General features: G+C 40.5%; 1 protein-coding gene across 2 annotated transcripts in view; it reads left to right on the forward strand.

Annotated features, from left to right (window-relative positions):
• SBNO1 (strawberry notch homolog 1) overlaps nt 1-18,005 on the forward strand; it is a 28,818-nt gene continuing 10,813 nt past the window's right edge. Inside the window, exons 1-15 of one of the 2 annotated variants that reach the window (XM_014874970.2) lie at nt 1-153; nt 6,479-6,612; nt 7,071-7,175; nt 8,048-8,357; nt 10,090-10,190; nt 11,273-11,369; nt 12,469-12,629; nt 13,585-13,718; nt 13,863-13,953; nt 14,873-15,034; nt 15,566-15,701; nt 15,781-15,886; nt 17,038-17,191; nt 17,280-17,462; nt 17,666-17,763. In XM_014874970.2, coding sequence (XP_014730456.1) covers nt 6,481-6,612; nt 7,071-7,175; nt 8,048-8,357; nt 10,090-10,190; nt 11,273-11,369; nt 12,469-12,629; nt 13,585-13,718; nt 13,863-13,953; nt 14,873-15,034; nt 15,566-15,701; nt 15,781-15,886; nt 17,038-17,191; nt 17,280-17,462; nt 17,666-17,763 — 1,970 coding nt within the window. In that variant the 5' untranslated portion in view covers nt 1-153; nt 6,479-6,480. Of the gene's footprint in view, nt 154-807; nt 1,059-6,478; nt 6,613-7,070; nt 7,176-8,047; nt 8,358-10,089; nt 10,191-11,272; nt 11,370-12,468; nt 12,630-13,584; nt 13,719-13,862; nt 13,954-14,872; nt 15,035-15,565; nt 15,702-15,780; nt 15,887-17,037; nt 17,192-17,279; nt 17,463-17,665; nt 17,764-18,005 lie in introns of those variants that run through there. The other variant, XM_014874971.2, reaches the window with a different exon arrangement.

The raw sequence follows: 18,005 nt of genomic DNA on the forward strand, positions 1-18,005 counted from the left end.
GGCCCGTGTCACGTGGTGCGGGCGGCCCCCGGCCCCCCCTCCCTGTGAGGGGAGGGAGGGCAAAGATGGCGGCTGTGAGTTAGAAAGCGGCGGGCGGCGGGGCCGGCGGCGGAGACTTCCAGGAGCCCGCGGGAGGATCGAGCGCGACAGAGAGTAAGTCCTGCTCTGCCCTTTCGCTTGGTGTCGCGTCTGTTTGGCCGCCTCTGGCCGCTCCCCGCGTTGCGGGGCCGCCGCGGGGGTTTCCTCCCCTCCGCTCCTCACCGGGGCCCGCGGTGGCAGCGCGGGGGTGTCGGAGGAGAGCCCGTTGTGCTGGGAGCGGCTCCGCGGCTCCCTCGGTCCCTCAGCCCCGGAAGGCTGTACGGCCGCCCCCACAGGGGTCCCGGTGGGCCGGGGGCGGCGCGGCGGGCGGGGGAGGCGCCGCCGCCGCCCCGGCGGAGCCCCGGTTGTCCCGTGAACTTCGTGCCCGGGGGCGTGCGGGGGTGGGCGGCGGGGCCCCCCGGTTCTGGGGAAATGCTTCTGTAACGGGGGCGGGCGCGGCGTTGGGTTTGGCCGCCCCCCCCGCCGCATCCCTGCGCGGGCAGAGCCCCCCGGGCCGGCCCGCGCCTTTGTGCGCTCTTTCCGCGGCTGCTGATTGTTGAGGTTTGAAACGGAGAAACCGGGCGGGGGGGATGGGGGTGTTTGATTTATGGTGCCGGAGCGGCTCCGAAAGCCGCCGTGAGACGGAGCCCTGCCGCCCTTCCCCGGGATCGCGGTGCTGTTGAAGGGATCTTTAAAGAGGTGAAGATCTGGAAACAAAAAGTCGCGCATGGGACAGGATTACGCAGCCGATTCTGGCCCAACCCGGAAGTTTATGTCGGGAACACGTGTTGGTGGGAAGGTGGCGGGGCAGGAGCCGCCGACCCCCCCCCCGTCTCTCCCTTCGCCTCCCCCGGGGGCTTTCCCTGCCCGGCCGAGCCCTCCGGGGCCCCGCTGCTCCCGGGGAGCTGAACCGCGGCGACAGACACGGCCTCAAAGTCCAGGGACTCTTAACGAGCGCACCTCAAACAGAGGTTGCTAGGGTGAGTAATAGTTTAACGTAGAAATGCCCCTACAGTCTGAAGGGGAAGAGGCCTTTTGGGTTTTTCTTCTGTTTTTTTGGTTTTTTTTAGGTTGTTTCTTTATTATTTTTAGCTGACCATGTTCCACACTGCACTTGAGAGTGTAAGTTAGAACTCTTGTACTTTCAGGCACTCTGAAGTACCTGAGGCTGGTTCCACGTGTTTGATACCTTTAAAAGATGAGGCAAATTTTGTAAATGCTTAAAAAATCCAAACCTTGAATTGATCTATTAGGTAATTCCACAGTAAGTTAAAAAAAAAATTAGTGTGATCAAACGACACAGTGTAAAGTTAGGAATTAACTCGGTGGTAGACTATTTGGCTTTAGACTACCGAGTTTGTGTCTGGATTAAAATTATTTAAAAACATACATTAATGTTTTGTAAACTACTCTCCGCCAAAATTGAAAATTTGTAGTTGATTTTGTAAAGCAAGAATTGAAATTGTGTAACAGCATGACATTTGAATTGGTATTTTGAATCTGCCTCACAGCCATGAGATGTTATATTTGTATGCAATCTTAATATTATTTAGAAATAAAACGTGGGCAGTTTGTCTTTTTGTCCAGACTACTTACTTGGTTTCAAAACTGGCTGAGAATTGCTCTAAAAGTCATTGAAGCAGGTCATGGATATAGGCAGTGGTGCTTTGAGACACACTTGGAATTGGCTCACAGGTTAAAACTAAGGATCCTGGCATTCACATGCTGCTCTTATTTCTTTGAATTTTTACTTCTTAAAAACTTTCACCAGTGGCCAAATTACCAGCTCCAGCCTTTTAGTCTGAAAGCTGATTTCATGCCAAATTATTGCATTGTTTAGTCTTCTAATATTTTCAAAACTTCTGAATTTCATATTTGCAGACTGTGTAACATGACAGCTGTAAATTTTGCAGAACAGTCATTAAAAAGCGTTGAGGCAGAGTTGAACCCCGGAGTGCCCTGGAGTGTCCCTCGTGTCCTTGAAAGCTTTGATGTTTGAGTAGTAACCAGCCTTGGGAAAATGGGAATGATTTTTCCAGGATTACAGTTAACTTATTATTTTTGTGAGAACACCTTTGTACGTGTAAATGTAAAATTAACTGCTAGTCTTGAGGTTAAGGCATGGAAGGATGGGTGAGTTCATTAATTAGGGTTTTGCTCTTTGATTGGATGGTGGCTTGGAGAGGACCAGAAGGGGTTGGGTTGGTTGAGGTTTTTTTTTACTGTTACCCAGGTTGCATTCCGGAGGCAAAAGCTGTGAGATGAGCAGAACCCACGTGGATATCCAGAGAATCCTGTTGGGTGGGATGGGGCTCAGCAGCCCTTACACCTCTGCTGTGAGAGGCTGCAAAGGGAGATGTGGAATTTTCAGGTCAATAATAACTCATGGTTTAGACAGGCAGAGAATTTGCAGGGCAAAGCTTCTTTATCTCTACAACTCCAGTATTTGTGTGATATTATAAATGGTTTTCAGTACAGTTCAGGTGACAGGTACTCCTCAAAAAGGCAGTGGGGATGAACCTTTCCAGTAAAAGAACAGAAGTTGCTGAATGCTCTTTGTGTCCCAGCCAAGCACTTGGGTGTTCCACAGAGCCCAGGTGTCTGAAGGGCTTGGGAATAGCAGTGCCTGCTTGATTGTGATGTTTGGTTTGGACCAATTTATGATACTGTACTTGATTATGGTTTTTAAATAAGCACTTTAGACATGCAGTGTTGCAATGTGTAACTCACAGACCTGAAAATCAAAAGGCTTTTCGTTGTTTGGGATTCTACCAGTATCTTTCTCAGGGGAAACAGAGCAGGTTGCTTGACATGTGTTTTAGAATCTTTTTTTTCTTTTTTTTTTTTGTTTTGTTTCTTTTGTACCAAAGCTAAAATGGAAGGAGAGAGAGAGCCAGGTTGGCATGGATACATGACATGATATTAAACATGGCATTCTGGTTTTGTATCTTTAAATCAGGAATTATTTACATAATGTGCAGTGATCACAAAACCGTCTCTTCATCAAAGTTTTAAGCTGTATTCTTCATGAGGAAAGCATCTTACAGAAATGTTTGGTGTGTTTTGGTAGCACTTCTTGAAATAGCAGCAGTTTGCTTTTTCCTAATACAAAGAAAGTAATTAAAGTATTATTACAGTTGAAATTTTATAAATACATTTTTTTTTAGTTTTATTTAATAGGCTGATTCTTGCTCAGTGACATTGGACTACCTCACTAAACATAGACAGTCTTATCTGCAAGATTCTACATGCTCAAAACAGTTCTTCGAGTGATGAAATGCTCGGGGAACAGCTTGTAATATTCACAACTTTTTAATAAGTATTTTCTTTCGGAGATTTTTGAAGATGTGGCAAACAGGTCCTTATATAGTATTGCCAAGGCTGAGCTGCAGAGCTCGATAAAGTCACTTTCACTTGTGTTAACTGAGGAGCCTCCTACCTTGCAAGATTATGGAGCTGGTTCAGCCTGATAATGTTTTAAGCTTAACCAGCATGTGCTACAGAAAACAAACCAAGTTATCACAATGCAGCTTCTCCTGTGTTTTTTTTTCTCCCTCATTTACTTTCCTTGCTAAATTAAAATGAGGAGGGTGGGCAGCATTGGTGCTTGGAAATTGCACAAAGCCTAAAATTGGTGCTAAGTATTCAGTGACTTCTAATGTAAAAATTCTAGAAGTTCAGAATTCCTTTTGTTTCAAACAATGCAGCTTTGTTCCTACTGTACAGAAACAAAATAAGTGAAACTAGTCAAACTTTCATTGTCCAAACTGACAGACAAACAATTGCTGTTGTTTTACTGATCTTTTTGCTGGATTGTGAGCAACCGTGAATTTTTAAGACTTAAAATTTGGAGTATCAGGGGAGAGGTGCAGCTAGGGGATTTCTTACATTAAAACAGCCCCACTGGAAAGGGATGCTTCTAAACTGGAGATATTTATTCTGAAATTATAGGAATTGCTTTTGTAGTTTCTATCACCAGTCATCTACTGAAGACTTTGAAATAAGCAACTAAAGCATTACTGCTATGAAATGTTTTGTTTTCTGAACTCTGAAACTTTGAAGATATCAGCCATCATGTTTTTAAAGGTTAAACATGTCGAGGTCAGTGGCATGGTGGATATGTTAAACTGGACTTAAAACAGATGTGATGGGTTGTGTCACCGTTGTGGGGTGGCCTGGGGAGAGATGTCTTTTTGTGGTGTTGGTGTGGTTTTTTCTTCTAGCTTTGGTTTAGCTTTGAGTCTCAACTTCATAGAAAGCCTTTCTTATATTGTGAGAGCAGACTAGAAGTTCTTGAGTCTTTTCATTTTCTCTTAAGTGAAAAGCCCCAAGCTTCTGCCTTTTTGTGCCTCTATTCAGTCCAGTCCCTTAACTCTCAACCAAGTTTTAGTTGTATCTTTGTTTAGCAGTGGGGTGATCACAGCTCCATACAGATAAAGAATGACTTAACTGATGATTTTTTCCATTGTACATTTAGACATTTTTGTTTATATGTCCTTTGAGCAAAGGTGGTGTTTATGCCTCTTTCCCAAATGGGTACTGTGAAATTATGATTTTTAAAGTGGTTTGGAGCTGTTTTGATGGGGTGACTTATATTAATTCCCCCTCTGTAGAGAAGGGATTTTTTTTTTTGTAGAGAAATTCATCTTCAGTAGCTACTCTCAAGTTCTGAACACCAAAAGTACTGATAAGCAAAAAATTTCATCTGCAAACTTAAACTTTCCTCCCCTCACCTGGTTCTAGTTAGTAAATAATGCTGCAAGCTTCTAAACTTGGATGTGATGGTTACTGCTAAGATGAAAACTAAGGGTTTATCCTACCTAATTAATGTGTATATTTATATATATATAGTCCCCTTTATTGAGAGAAGAGGCACATTCTTTCTGGGATGAGATGTGAAACTAAAAGTCAGTTCTTACCACTTTTGTTGACCCATTCAGGGATCTGGGTGACAGGCTGGTGGGTGGTGACATGCTTTCATGGTGCTGCCATGTCAATTAAATCTGCTAGATGAATTAATACTTGTTAATATTTTCTGTACCTCACAGCAGCAAACCAGGCCATTCTGCCAATTTATTTGGTAATCTCAAATTCATTTCAGAAAAAAAAAATCTGGTTCTGACAAGCAAGTGGTGTTTGATGGGGCTGTGTGTGGTCAGTAGCAATCCCACCAATTGTTTGTTACTTTGATATTGTTTGGAGCAACTTTAAGTCTTTGATACCTTAAAATCTCCCCTTTGTCCCGGTACCTTGCATTTGTGGTGCCACCATCTCTGTATGAATCCACAACCAAGAGATTTCTCCCTGCTATTGCACAGACTAAAACTGGGAAGAGTAAGAACTGAGTGCCTGGGGCTTAGCTTATTACAAGAATTACCTGTTCTGCTAAATGTGCTGAGGAATATGTGTGACCAGCCAGCTGGATGTGACTGAGTTGTGCACGTAGAAGGGATAAGCAAGGCAATGCTGTTTTGGAGTCTTGTGAATGAGCATCTAAAATGCCAGCAAATAATTTTGTTCTCTTACCTACTTTAGAGTAGGTGTTTGGCTTCATTGAGTTTCGTTGTTTTGTTCCCAGTGGGTGTTAAGGGGTGTGGAGGGTAAGTGAAATTAAGATCTGCTTGAGATGTATTTTAGACTGTATAAGCAACAGTTAAAGTTCTGAGAAATCATTTAATTTTTATCTTAATACTAGGGCAGATGGGTTTCCTTCTTAAGCAAGTGAAATGTGTTATCTTCTCTCTTCATCTTTAAATATGGAGTATTTGGCTTTTTAATAAGTTTTTATGCTGTCTAGAATAGCTTTTTGAAATTAGTTTTGCTTGTCCTACACATAAAGGAGTCTGTGACCTGATGTTAGTGTCCTATTTAATAAGCAGTTACATACTATAATAGTGGCACATTTGTTCTCTCCACTATGCAAAACAAAATTTCTCCAGTGAATGAATGTAACCTAATGTAAGGACGAGCAAGAAATTAAAGCTTTCCTTAAAAGTTCTTTATCACTAACTTGTTACAAGATAAAGTAAATGAGTTTTAATTGTGCTTCCCCTGTGCAGTTGTTTCACTGACAAAGATGGATCATTAGCATAACATGGTTTCACCATTTCTGCCCTTGGTATTTCTTGTAATGCTTGAAAATGTGGTGCCTCAAAGACTGGAAAAGGTGTCTTAAGTTTATGGGTATGATAGCATTTTGTGTAATAATCTGTTTAATTCTCCCTGCTGTATATTGGAAGGCCTATAAATTAACAAAAGAACCCGAGCAAATCTAGAAAGTGAAACTTTGGGCACTGTGAATGCCCTTAAATCCAGGAAATGGAGTTGTGTGGGGGCAAAAAATAAATCAGAATTAAATGTACTTGTATTTACAGTTTCATTTCTTTTTTTTTTTTTTCAGAGATGGTGGAGCCAGGACAAGATCTGTTGCTTGCTGCTTTGAGTGAGAGTGGAATCAGTCCAAATGATCTCTTTGATATTGACTCTCCAGATGTGGTTCTTGCAAATCCAGCACCAACTCCAGCTGTTCAGCAGGTTAAAACAAGAACTTAGGGGTTTCTTAGAGCTTGGGTTTGCTGTGATGGGGGGGTTAAAGGGGGTGATGTCCACAGTAAATGGTTGAAGCATGTGGAGTTTGAAGTTTATTGCTTCATAGCACTGAGATTGGAAAATAATTTGTGAATTAATTTCAAGCTTCTGTACAAAAAAGCGATCTGAAACACTTGAGGTCAGTACAAATAGAAATATGCTTAATTCTGAATATGGGGACTAAATGACATGGGGACAGAATGTCAGGTATCCATGGAGAGCTCTCATATCGGTGGGGACTAGCTGCTCTACAATGAAATGCATAAAAATGTAATGAAAAATACCATGTTTAAGCTCTGTGATGGCCTTCACTCTGGCAGAGTGTAGCCACTTGAGGCACAGACTGGGAACAAAAGCCCTAAGGTTTTATTCCTGCTGACTTGTTTGCTTTCTTCCCTGTGCAGTCAGTACCACTTAGTGCATTAGAACTGGGCCTGGAGACTGAGGCTGCAGCTGCTGTGAAACAAGAACCTGAGACTGTGTCTACTCCAGCCTTATTAAATGTTCGGGTAAGGGCTGGTGCTCCAGGGTTTAGATGGGGAGGGGGCTTAACTTGGGCTGGGCACCAGGTGCCCACTAAGCTGCTTTATCACTCCACCTCAGTTGCACAAAGGCTGAAAAATGATGCTGAAAGGCTCATGGGTTGAGATAAGGACAGGGAGATCAGCAATTTGTCATGGGCAAACCAGAGTCAACTCAAGGAAATTAATTCATTGCCAGTTAACAATGGAAAAGGAAAATGAGAAATAAGAACAAATCTAAAAATACCTTCTCCCCACTCCTTGCTTTGTCCTGGGCTCAACTTCACTCCTGGTATCCATGGTCCTCCAAGGGCTGCGGGGGGAGTCTCTGCTCCAGCACCTGGGGCACCTTCTCCCCTTCCTTCACTGACCTTGGTGTCTGCAGGGTTTTCTCACACACTGTCACTCCTCCGTCCCAGCTGCTGATTGTGTAGCAGTTTTTGCCTGTTGTTAAACAAATACCTTCTCACAGGCACTGCCAGTGGCACTGACTGGCTGAGCCTTGGCCACTGGTGGGTCTGTCTTGCAGTGGGTTGGACTGGCTTTATCAGATATGAGGGAAACTGTGGTTGTATCTTGTACCTGGGGGATGAATTTTTCATTTTATTTTTTTATTTCCTTTTCCTTACCTTAAAATAAAAACTAAAACTAACCTTCTGAAATATGTACAGTGTATTGAGAGATACTTTTTGCTCAGATTACTGCAGCACAAGATAATTACTCTGGTATCTTCAGCATGTTACTTCACGACATTTCTTACTCAAAGTGTCTTCTAGAAACTGGCTTGCTAAATAAAGTCTCATAAAGTTTTCTCTTTCTATTTGACTATTTTCTGAAAATTTCCCCACTTTTGTTGCCAGCAACCACCATCCACCACAACCTTCGTGCTGAATCAAATCAATCAGCTTCCAACTCTGGGGACGACAATAGTGGTGACAAAAACGACGCCTGTCACGACCTCGAGGCAGACGATCACTGTAGCAAAGATCATCCAGACCAGCACAACCACTCGGCCCTCGGTGGCAGCACCAGCAGTTCGCAATGCCTTGACCACTGCACCTTCCAAGGACCAGATTCAGCTGAAAGATCTGCTCAAGAACAATAGTCTTAATGAACTCATGAAATTGAAGCCACCTCCTAATATTGCCCAACCAGTAGCAACAGCAGCAAGTGAGTTTTCTTTCTTTGTAATTACAATATTTTAGATAAATAGCGAAATAACGATCTTTGCACATCATGGATTTTCATTGATTAGTAGAACATCCTGGTAAAATGAAATGGTTCAGGAAATCTGATAAATTTCATTCTAGCTGTAGAGGTGTTAAAATTCAGGGTGAAGTAGTATGAAATAAGAGTTAGGAAAATTAACTTATTGACTTACTGCATGGAATGAGGAAAATGACAGATTGCAGAAAATTGGTAAAATTAATTTGTGAACATGACTGAAGTCTATTAGCTATGTTACTGAAGTCTCCACCAGTTCTTGTTCTAGTGTGTACTTGGAACTACAGCAAACTAGTACTTTTTTCTATTTAGCATCTTCCAAATGAGATTTGTGGCACATAAGGTGTTTGTGTGAAGTGTCTCCTGCAAAAGGAAAAATCTGTCCCTTTGTTTCATTGGAGACATCAGATCTATTGTTTAAGAAATTGAGTCCTAAAAATTTGCTCTTTTTTTCATGTTACTTCTGAAATGTTGCTGTAACTTAAATGCCCCAAGGGCTTTGTTAGCACACTTCAAATCTTCATTTTGTGATTCCTTCCGTAATACTTTCTTATATTATCTTCTTTTTTATTTTTAACGTGTGGTCAACTTGTATAAGGAAAAAGCTGCATGTGTGTGAAACTCTTTAACTCTTTCAAGTTGTTCTGATTTTAGCATGAGATTAAGATCAGACTAGTTCAGTTTGAAAATATCTTTCTTCCTGCTTCTTTCTGGATGATAAACAGGCATTTTCTGGCTTTCTGTGACTTCCATTGTCTCTGAAACAAGCTTTGCTGATTTTATAGGTGTGGTTGGCATAACCTATTTTTCTGTATGCAGAGAGAGAGAGAGTGGTGCAGGAGCTGTCTGTTAGAACTGAAACAAACAGCAGAATGTCCCTCTTTGTGTCATTGCTTTCTCTTAGGAAGTGGCTGCCAAATCCCAAGTTGGGACATGAACTGAAGCTGGGGCAGGGAGTAAAGGAAGTGAGGAAGAGGAAGGGAGAAAGCAGAAGGGGATAAGTGAGTCCTATTAAACCAAGTGAACTCAGAAGCACAGAATAGGTGACATCAACACACAGGAACTGTTAGAGTGGCACAGCTGTAGAAAACAGTTGAATCTGTAGCTTCTGTGTAAAGAGAAAAGAAGACCTGCAGCTTCTAGAACTGCATTCCTAATCTTATTTGTGTTCCTGTGTCTCCGGATTTTTCGTCGTGTTTATTTTAAAAAATGACGAATACTTGTAGAAAAGAGAAGCTCTTGAAAGGAAAATGGTATTTTCATATAATTCAGGCAGCAGGAGTTCCAGATGGGAAAATATTAAGAAGTTAAATTATGCAGTGTCTTTGAGGAAAACATTTATTTGTGCAAGTGCCCTAATTGTTTTTAGGGGCAATTATGCTAAGTTTATTACATGCATTGGTATGATGGAAGTTTGACAGCTGCTTTCAATATTTTGCATCCATCCTTATGCAAATTATTTTAGTTGTGTATTGAGCTCTATTCCTATTCCTTGCAAATGTGACTGAAGACAAAGGTTAGTAAATGGCCTTCTTAAAGGACCCTGTTACAAATTTGTGTTCTTGAAGCATCATTGTGCTCCTAGATACTTTAAACTTCCAGCTCATTAATAGTGCAGCACGTTAATCTGAGTTGATGTTTGGAGGGAATTCTGTAAACCACAGCTTTTCTTTTGCAGCTGACCTAAGCAATGGTGCAGTGAAGAAGGAGGCTTCCACAAAAGAGGTAGCAAGAATATGGATAAATGACATTAAAATGAGAAGTTTTTCACCTACTGTGGTAAGTGGTACAAATTATTCATTTGCCAAACCAATGTGTTGCTGGCCATTAACAGTTGTGGCCAGTTTCAGGAGTTACTCATACTTGTCTTGTATGTGGTGGAACTGTCAAGTGCATCTGTTTGTTCAAAAGGTCATTTGCTCCACAAGATGAAACTTGGTTAGATGAGTGAAGTTAACAGCTGTGCAGAGCAGGCTTAGATAGTAAATGACAATTTCGAGAAATTACTGTCCTTAGCAGAAGCTGGTGTGGGCCAAGAAGGGTGTGGCTCTGATTAAAGGTGATAAGCATAGCATTTCCTCTGAGTTCAAACATTTTCTTTTAAAATCAGTAGCAATGAGGAAACTGAGAGACTTCCCCCTAGCAAGGCTGTCCTTCTGGGCAGTTGAATTGAAGATGTAAATTGAGTATCATTCAATTTTCTGAGTGTAATAAAATTACATTCTGATGCTGTAAACGCTTGAGTTTTGGCATCTACATTGATAGCTCAGATGTTTGGGAAGAGCTGTGCTCAGTGACTGCCCTACAGAAGGAGTTTTTCAGATCACTTCTTTTGTATTAAACATCAGTAGTCATGGAAGAGGTTTGGTTTTTCATCTGTTAAGTGCTTTACAAATATTTATATATTTCCATTGGTTAGAGTCACAGTAAATGGGTAATACTGGACAGAACTGACTATTTAACCATAAAGTTGTGAAATGGTGTCATGAATGTGGAACTGCAGGAGACTCCAGGGGAGTACTTGAACATTAAGGCTGTCATGTTTTCAAGGCAATTTTCTTTAAGTCATGGTCTGGTTTTAATAGGAATTTCTTTTTAATTCTGTTTATGTGAGTTTGGAGTACTTGATCTCCTTGCAAGAAAGAGGAAGGTTCCTGTCTTTTGTGTCTTTAGAGGGCTGTTCAGAGTGTAAGAAATCTACATTTGTGTGTAGTTTCCCCAGCGATTCACTGTTTTCTCCCCTACACGTGTTAAAAAATTGAAGTGCAAGTTTGTCCTCATTTCCTTTCTCACGTTAATTTCCAGAAGATGGAATATTAACAATGTGCTGTTTGGCTAACACGGGTGTTTCTCTATTCTAGAAAGTGCCAGCAGTAAAAGAAGAGGAGGAACCTGAGGAAGAAGATGAAGAAGAAATGGGCCATGCAGAGACCTACGCTGAATATATGCCAATAAAATGTATGACCTGATCTTTTGTTACATCAAAAGGCTGAATGCTTTGAGAGTTAATTTATTTACTCTTGTGTAATTACTAACACAGAAAATAGATCCTGCCTGAAGTTAACAGGAACCTGAATATATTGTGGGTTTTCCTGGGAAATTTACCTTTTCTAGTGCTTAGATTTGGAAGATAAGTGGATTTTTAAACAGAAGAGGAATTTTTCATTGTATCATTGAGCAGTATTTGTTTCACAGATGTGACTGATGAGCCAAAATCAGGCTTTTTTTTTTAACCTCTGTTAGGATGCCTTGTGCCTCAGCAGAGGAAATTTTATAAAGGAAGTCAGTGCTCACTGCTACACTTAGGAATCTAGTTTGAGGCTTTTGGTGTGAAATCACCCTAAGTACATTCTTCCTGCATTGTTCCTGGCTGACTACTTAGAACTGGCTCTTGGTTTTCTTTTGAATGAATCTTTTACTGCTGTTCATTGCCATCTCCCCTTTTTTCTCTTTTGTTTGTTGTACCCATTGACAACAAGCTGTTATCTTGTTTGCTAAATACAGTGACCTGCTGTAAAAGCAAGGCAAAAATTCTGCAGGGAGTTTGTAGCTAAATGGTTAATTTTTATTGTTACTGATGAGATCTGTCAGCAATTAAACCATGTCTGTTCTAAATCTTTTCTCCTCTCATTCTGCTTAAAAATGGCACTATATAAATAGTGAGAAGAATGTTGCTTTTGTGATTCTGGCATCCTGAGGCTGCTTCTGGCCTTTTTGGGAAGACAAGGTTCAGACTAGTTTTTCTCAAACAAGTCAAGTACACAAGTACTTTAATATTCTGTAAAGTGAATTTTATCTAATCTCATAAAAATTATGGGAAAGTGGTGAGAAGAGAAGGCTAAGATTGCAGTTAGAAATGCAGATTAATGTGTTCCTTTATATGTAATGCAGATTAACACTTGGCAGATTGTTGCAATGAAACATGTTCATTGTTGATTTCAGCCTATGCAATCACAATTTTAAGTTGTTTGGGTAAATACAATAACTTTCACTGCAGCAACAGAACTCTGTATTTTGTTTTCATCTGATGCCTTCCTTCCCCTTCTTTATCCACCAGTAAAAATTGGTCTACGTCATCCTGACCCAGTAGTGGAAACCAGCTCGTTATCCAGTGTGACTCCTCCTGATGTGTGGTACCAGACATCAATATCAGAGGAAACAATTGACAGTGGCTGGTTGTCAGCTTTGCAGCTCGAAGCAATCACTTATGCAGCCCAGGTATGCCAGACATTAGCACAGCTTAAAAACTAACAGAGAATTTAAGAAGAAAAACTACAATCTGACAAGTGCAGCTATGTCAGTTTTACAAGGAGATAAAATAATAAGAGCTTAAAGGTTTGAGTTGCATTAGATGATGGCAGGTGAGCTTCAGCTCAGATAAATGAGGTAATACACCTAGGAAAACTTCCTCTAAACCACTTCCTCAGTGCTGATCTCTTAACTGTCTTAGAACATTTTAGTCATTTCTATTTCTTTGAAAAAAATTAATGGCTGCAGTAGCAGCAGGCTGAGAAATCCAACCCTGTTTGACATCCTTGGGAAGGGAATAGAGAACAGGACTGGGTGTTATTTTGCTGCTGGGTTGAACTTCAGTGTTCCCACCCCAGATGTGTGTGCAGTGGTCTGCATGCTGGGGAGGGAGGCAGTGGAGTAAGAGCACAACTGAAATGGTCACAGGAAAAGAGTGACACAGGTGGGACACCTGGGGCTGGAGAGGAGAGAAAGGAAAGGGAATGAAATCAGGGTTAAGATAATCAAGGAGTGAGTGATATCAAACAAAACCAAGAGCAAAGCAGAGCTTGGTGACACTGACAGGAGATTGGTTTAGAATGGGTAGGTTCAGAATACTGCATTCCACAGGCTGTGTATGTCTGGGTCTTGCTGCTCCAAAAGTTGTACAGGTGCTTATCAGTGAGTTAGGAAAAGGCACAAAATATTGGCCAGATGTTTAGAGCAGTTCTGGATGCTGAGGGAAGAAAAGGGAGAATGGATCACACAATGCAGTTAGGGTGCTGTGCTCTCTCTAAATAAAATCCCCTCTTCCTGCTTCCAGGAGTTTGCTTGGACCACTGGTCTCCTCCAATAGGATGTTTCTTATGTTTGCTCTTTTCTGACAATCCCCTGTGATGTGTTCTGGAGAATGGGTACAAGTTTTTTGTTCTTTCTCCTACAGCAACATGAAACATTCCTGCCCAATGGAGACAGAGCTGGATTCTTGATAGGTGATGGTGCTGGTGTAGGAAAAGGAAGGACCATAGCTGGAATAATCTATGAAAATTACTTGTTAGGCAGAAAAAGAGCAGTCTGGTAAGTGTGTCAGGATTTGTTAGAGCAGACACTCCAGTGACTCTATGACTTAAATTCCGGGTCATCTGTCTTCTGACAAATATTCTAACAACTGCCTTTGGACTTGCTGTAACTTACAGAATGTGCTTTGTTTTGTATCTTCAGGTTTAGCGTGTCAAATGATCTGAAATACGATGCTGAAAGAGATTTGAGAGATATTGGAGCAAAAAACATATTGGTGCATTCATTAAACAAGGTGTGGAAACTTTTTACTATGTACAATTGAGACAAACCTTTAGGTACGCTTGTGTGACGAGTTGTGCATGTTGACTGTTTTGAGAGCAAGAATGCACTAATTTCAATAAATTTGCTGTCTAGGTCTTGTTTGACAAGCTTAAATCTTACAAAGAACCACACAGAGCTTTAAGTTAATCATGTAAATAGGCCCCTTGTAGGATTAAGTCAGCATGTGTGCTTTTTTTAAAAAAAATTACACTTTGAGCCACTACTGCCACTATTAGTATTTTCTAGAAGTTTAAATATTCTTTACATTTTGCGTTTGAATTTTTTCTTTTCCATTTCTCAGTGCACATTTTATATGTAATGCATTTTGTGTAATACTTGAATAATAGACTTGCTCAGTAATTTATTAAGTCAGCAGTCGTGTGTGCAGTCACTTTTGGAGACATTACCTCTGCTTTGGATTAGCTGCTTAAACTGTAAAATGTAATTACTGGTTGAATTCACTGAACTTAAAAGTTTGGTTTAAGTTGATACTTTTGCTTTGTGAATTCTTAATTTCTAAAGTAAGGCTTTAGAAGCAATCATTTATGGTAGCAGCTGTAAATCACACTTGAGGTGTTGGCTCTTAAAGGGATACATAGAAATTAAAATCTCAACTGTATTTAAACTAAGGAAACCATGTAGCTAAGGAATGTGGCTGCTAAGCTTTGGAAGCCTCAGATTTATTCTTTGTTAAGTCTATGTTTAAGTAAAGCACTATATAACCTCTTAATATTGCCATCAGCTGTGCCCTGATCATGGTGTGGGCTCATGGGTGGCTCCAAGTGTTCACACCTTTGAGGTGAAGACCTCCAGCATCCCTTAATCATCTGGTAGGTGGGATTGAGGAGGGGTCTCTCTTGATTAACTTCTGTAATTTTTATTTATTGCAGTTCAAGTATGGGAAGATTTCTTCCAAGCATAATGGCAGTGTGAAGAAAGGTGTCATCTTTGCTACCTACTCTTCTCTTATTGGGGAGAGTCAGTCTGGTGGTAAATACAAAACCCGATTAAAGCAGCTCCTTCACTGGTGTGGTGAAGACTTTGATGGAGTTGTATCCTTTTTCTGGAGTTCATTTGATTATAACCAAATTGCTATTTAAACTTGTATCTTTAAAGACTTTTAAGTACTCTTTATTTGTAATGGTAATCAGTTGTGTGCATGCTCTGACATTACACTTGCAGTTGTACAAACTTTGTGCCAGACATATTACCATCAACTTGTTGCCACACAACTTTGATACAAGAGCAAGGTTTCTGATTTTTTTTTCTATATTAAACCTATAAAACTAAACTATTATCCTTAAGAACCTTAAGTTTACACTGATATTTTTTACAGACTTACTTTAATATATATTTAATATATTTGGAGTATTGCCAGCATTTTCAAGAACTCAAGTGTTGGCAATTTTGTTTTTAAATACTTACTAAATATTTTTCCAAGGTTTTTAGTTAAAATTACTAGTGTCTCGAGTTTTACAATTTCCACCTGGCCCCTATTGTAAGTAGTAGATTTTTTTGCCTTCTGTTCTAGCTCCTCATTCTATACATGAGTGGGACAAAGCTTTTCCTTAATTATGGTTCAGATCGTATTTGATGAGTGTCATAAAGCAAAGAATCTGTGTCCTGTTGGTTCATCAAAACCAACAAAAACAGGTCTGGCTGTATTGGAACTTCAAAATAAACTTCCAAAAGCCAGGGTTGTTTATGCCAGTGCCACAGGTATGTACTGCTGGGTTTGTATTAAGTGTTTCTGGATAGTTTTGCTGGCACTGGTACAGATTTATGTTTCTCTTTTTAGGTGCATCTGAGCCAAGAAACATGGCATACATGAACCGTCTTGGAATATGGGGAGAAGGAACTCCATTTAGGGAATTCAGTGATTTTATTCAGGCTGTTGAAAGAAGGTAAAATTTCAAAGACCTACAACAAGAGTGCACAAGGTTGTGGCTCACTGTGCTCTCCAGTTCCTTGTCTTCACACTAGTCCTTTGCAAACATGTCCTGTCACACTAAGAACTCTGACTTCTAAATCTAGCAGAAACATAATTTATCATAAGTGGTGAAAAATAAGACGTTGCCTTTGTTCACAGAAAATTTTGAGAGCTTTAAAAGCTTTCTGGGAAAAGAGGCCTCTCAAAAATGTGGGTGTTAGGAAAGCAAAATACTTTGCTGCTCCCCATGAAAACACCCTGTATTATAGTGAGTATACTCAGTGTAGTTAATGGCTCACTATTTGTAGAAGGCCTCTAATGTTTATGCATTCATCTTAGGCAATTTAACAGGAGGAAATCTTGTGCTTCCTGGCATAAGAACCCAGTTCAGGGAAATTCTTTGTGCTGTTACAAGGTACTTGGTGTTTCAGAACATACTAATAATACTAAATGTGAGGGGTCAGTAGAAAACGCTGCTGCTGCGTTCTGTGGTGGGTGAGCATCTTGCTTTGCCTATTCAAAAAAGAATTTTGAACACTTCAAAATGCCACAATAGGGCTTAGGATGCATCTTGTTTACCATCTACATGATGTGTGTTTTTTCTGGGCTCTGCAAGTGTAGCCTCACTTCATTACTGAGTGCATATCAAATAAGCAATAATGAAGTTAGAGCTGTTCTGCAGGTGACTTCTGTGCTCTCAAGGTGTGTTGCTGTTGAAGAGAACTGAAGTTATTTAGTAATTAAATAATTGTCATATCAGCATAAATCTGAGTAACTTAGAATGGTATGTATTATTTTAAATCATCAGCAGTTTACAAAATTTGAATGCAAGAATTAGCTAATATTTGGACGAACTTTTATTATCCAGTTACAATTTATAATTCTAGGTCATTTGGGAAAAAAGTAACTGAGTTTTAAGTAGCCTCTTGGGACACACTTAATACTTACAAGGCAGAGATACAGTTTTATGTAAAGACAAAATTTCAAATTGTTTTGAAAACATATTGCTTCACATTTGTAAGCTGTTTTTCTCTAAAGTACTTGGGGTTGTGTTTTGAGGCGTTTTTTAACAAATCCTTTCTCTTGAAAATTCTAACATGGACTTAAATTGTTCCTTTATTTTAGAGGTGTTGGTGCCATGGAAATAGTTGCTATGGATATGAAGCTGAGAGGAATGTACATAGCCAGACAGTTGAGTTTTTCAGGTGTAACTTTCAAAATCGACGAAGTTCTGCTCTCACAGGAATACGTTAAAATGTACAATAAATCTGTGAAACTGGTAAGAACCCCTTGTTAAATTTGCTTTCTCTCTTGAGTTCTGAGAGGTTGAAGCTGGTTGAAATTTGAATGCTCCTTTTCATGTTTAGTGGGTCAGTGCTCGAGAGAGGTTTCAGCAGGCGGCCGATCTCATCGATGCAGAGCAACGCATGAAAAAGTCCATGTGGGGTCAGTTCTGGTCAGCTCACCAGAGGTTTTTCAAGTACCTTTGCATAGCCTCAAAGGTGAAGAGGGTGGTGCAGCTGGCTCGGGAAGAAATCAAGAATGGCAAAGTAAGTTGATCAAGACTTATTTTTAAACATTTGTCTTAAATGTAAAGCTGTTAGATGAATTATTTTTATATATGGTACAAATATTTTCAGCCGTAGTAGGAGTGTGCTTTTGTACTTCCTGGTATCTAATGAGCAGAAATGCAGGCAACATAAACTTAAAGCTCAGTCACAGTGACAGTGCCTGGTATTCCTTTGTCCTTCAGTGCGTTGTCATTGGCCTGCAGTCGACAGGAGAAGCAAGAACATTGGAAGCTCTGGAGGAAGGTGGTGGGGAACTGAATGACTTTGTTTCTACAGCAAAGTAAGGCTGAATTTTAAAACTGTTCTTTACAAAACTAACCTTCATCCAGCTTAGTGTGTGTGTGTAGTCATCTGTCCTTCTGTGTGTCAAATGTGTCAGTGCAGGCTGGGAATCCTTTAGTACTGATGTTCTTTACTGAAGCTGCCTGTGCCTAAAATCTGGCAGCACTGGTTAGCTCCTGGTTCTCCTGGCATTCCAAACTGATGTTTTCAGGTGTGAAGAGCTTGGACTGTTCCCCTTAA

Source organism: Sturnus vulgaris, chromosome 19 (genome assembly GCF_052056855.1).
Source record: "Sturnus vulgaris isolate bStuVul1 chromosome 19, bStuVul1.hap1, whole genome shotgun sequence".
Lineage (NCBI taxonomy): Eukaryota > Metazoa > Chordata > Aves > Passeriformes > Sturnidae > Sturnus > Sturnus vulgaris.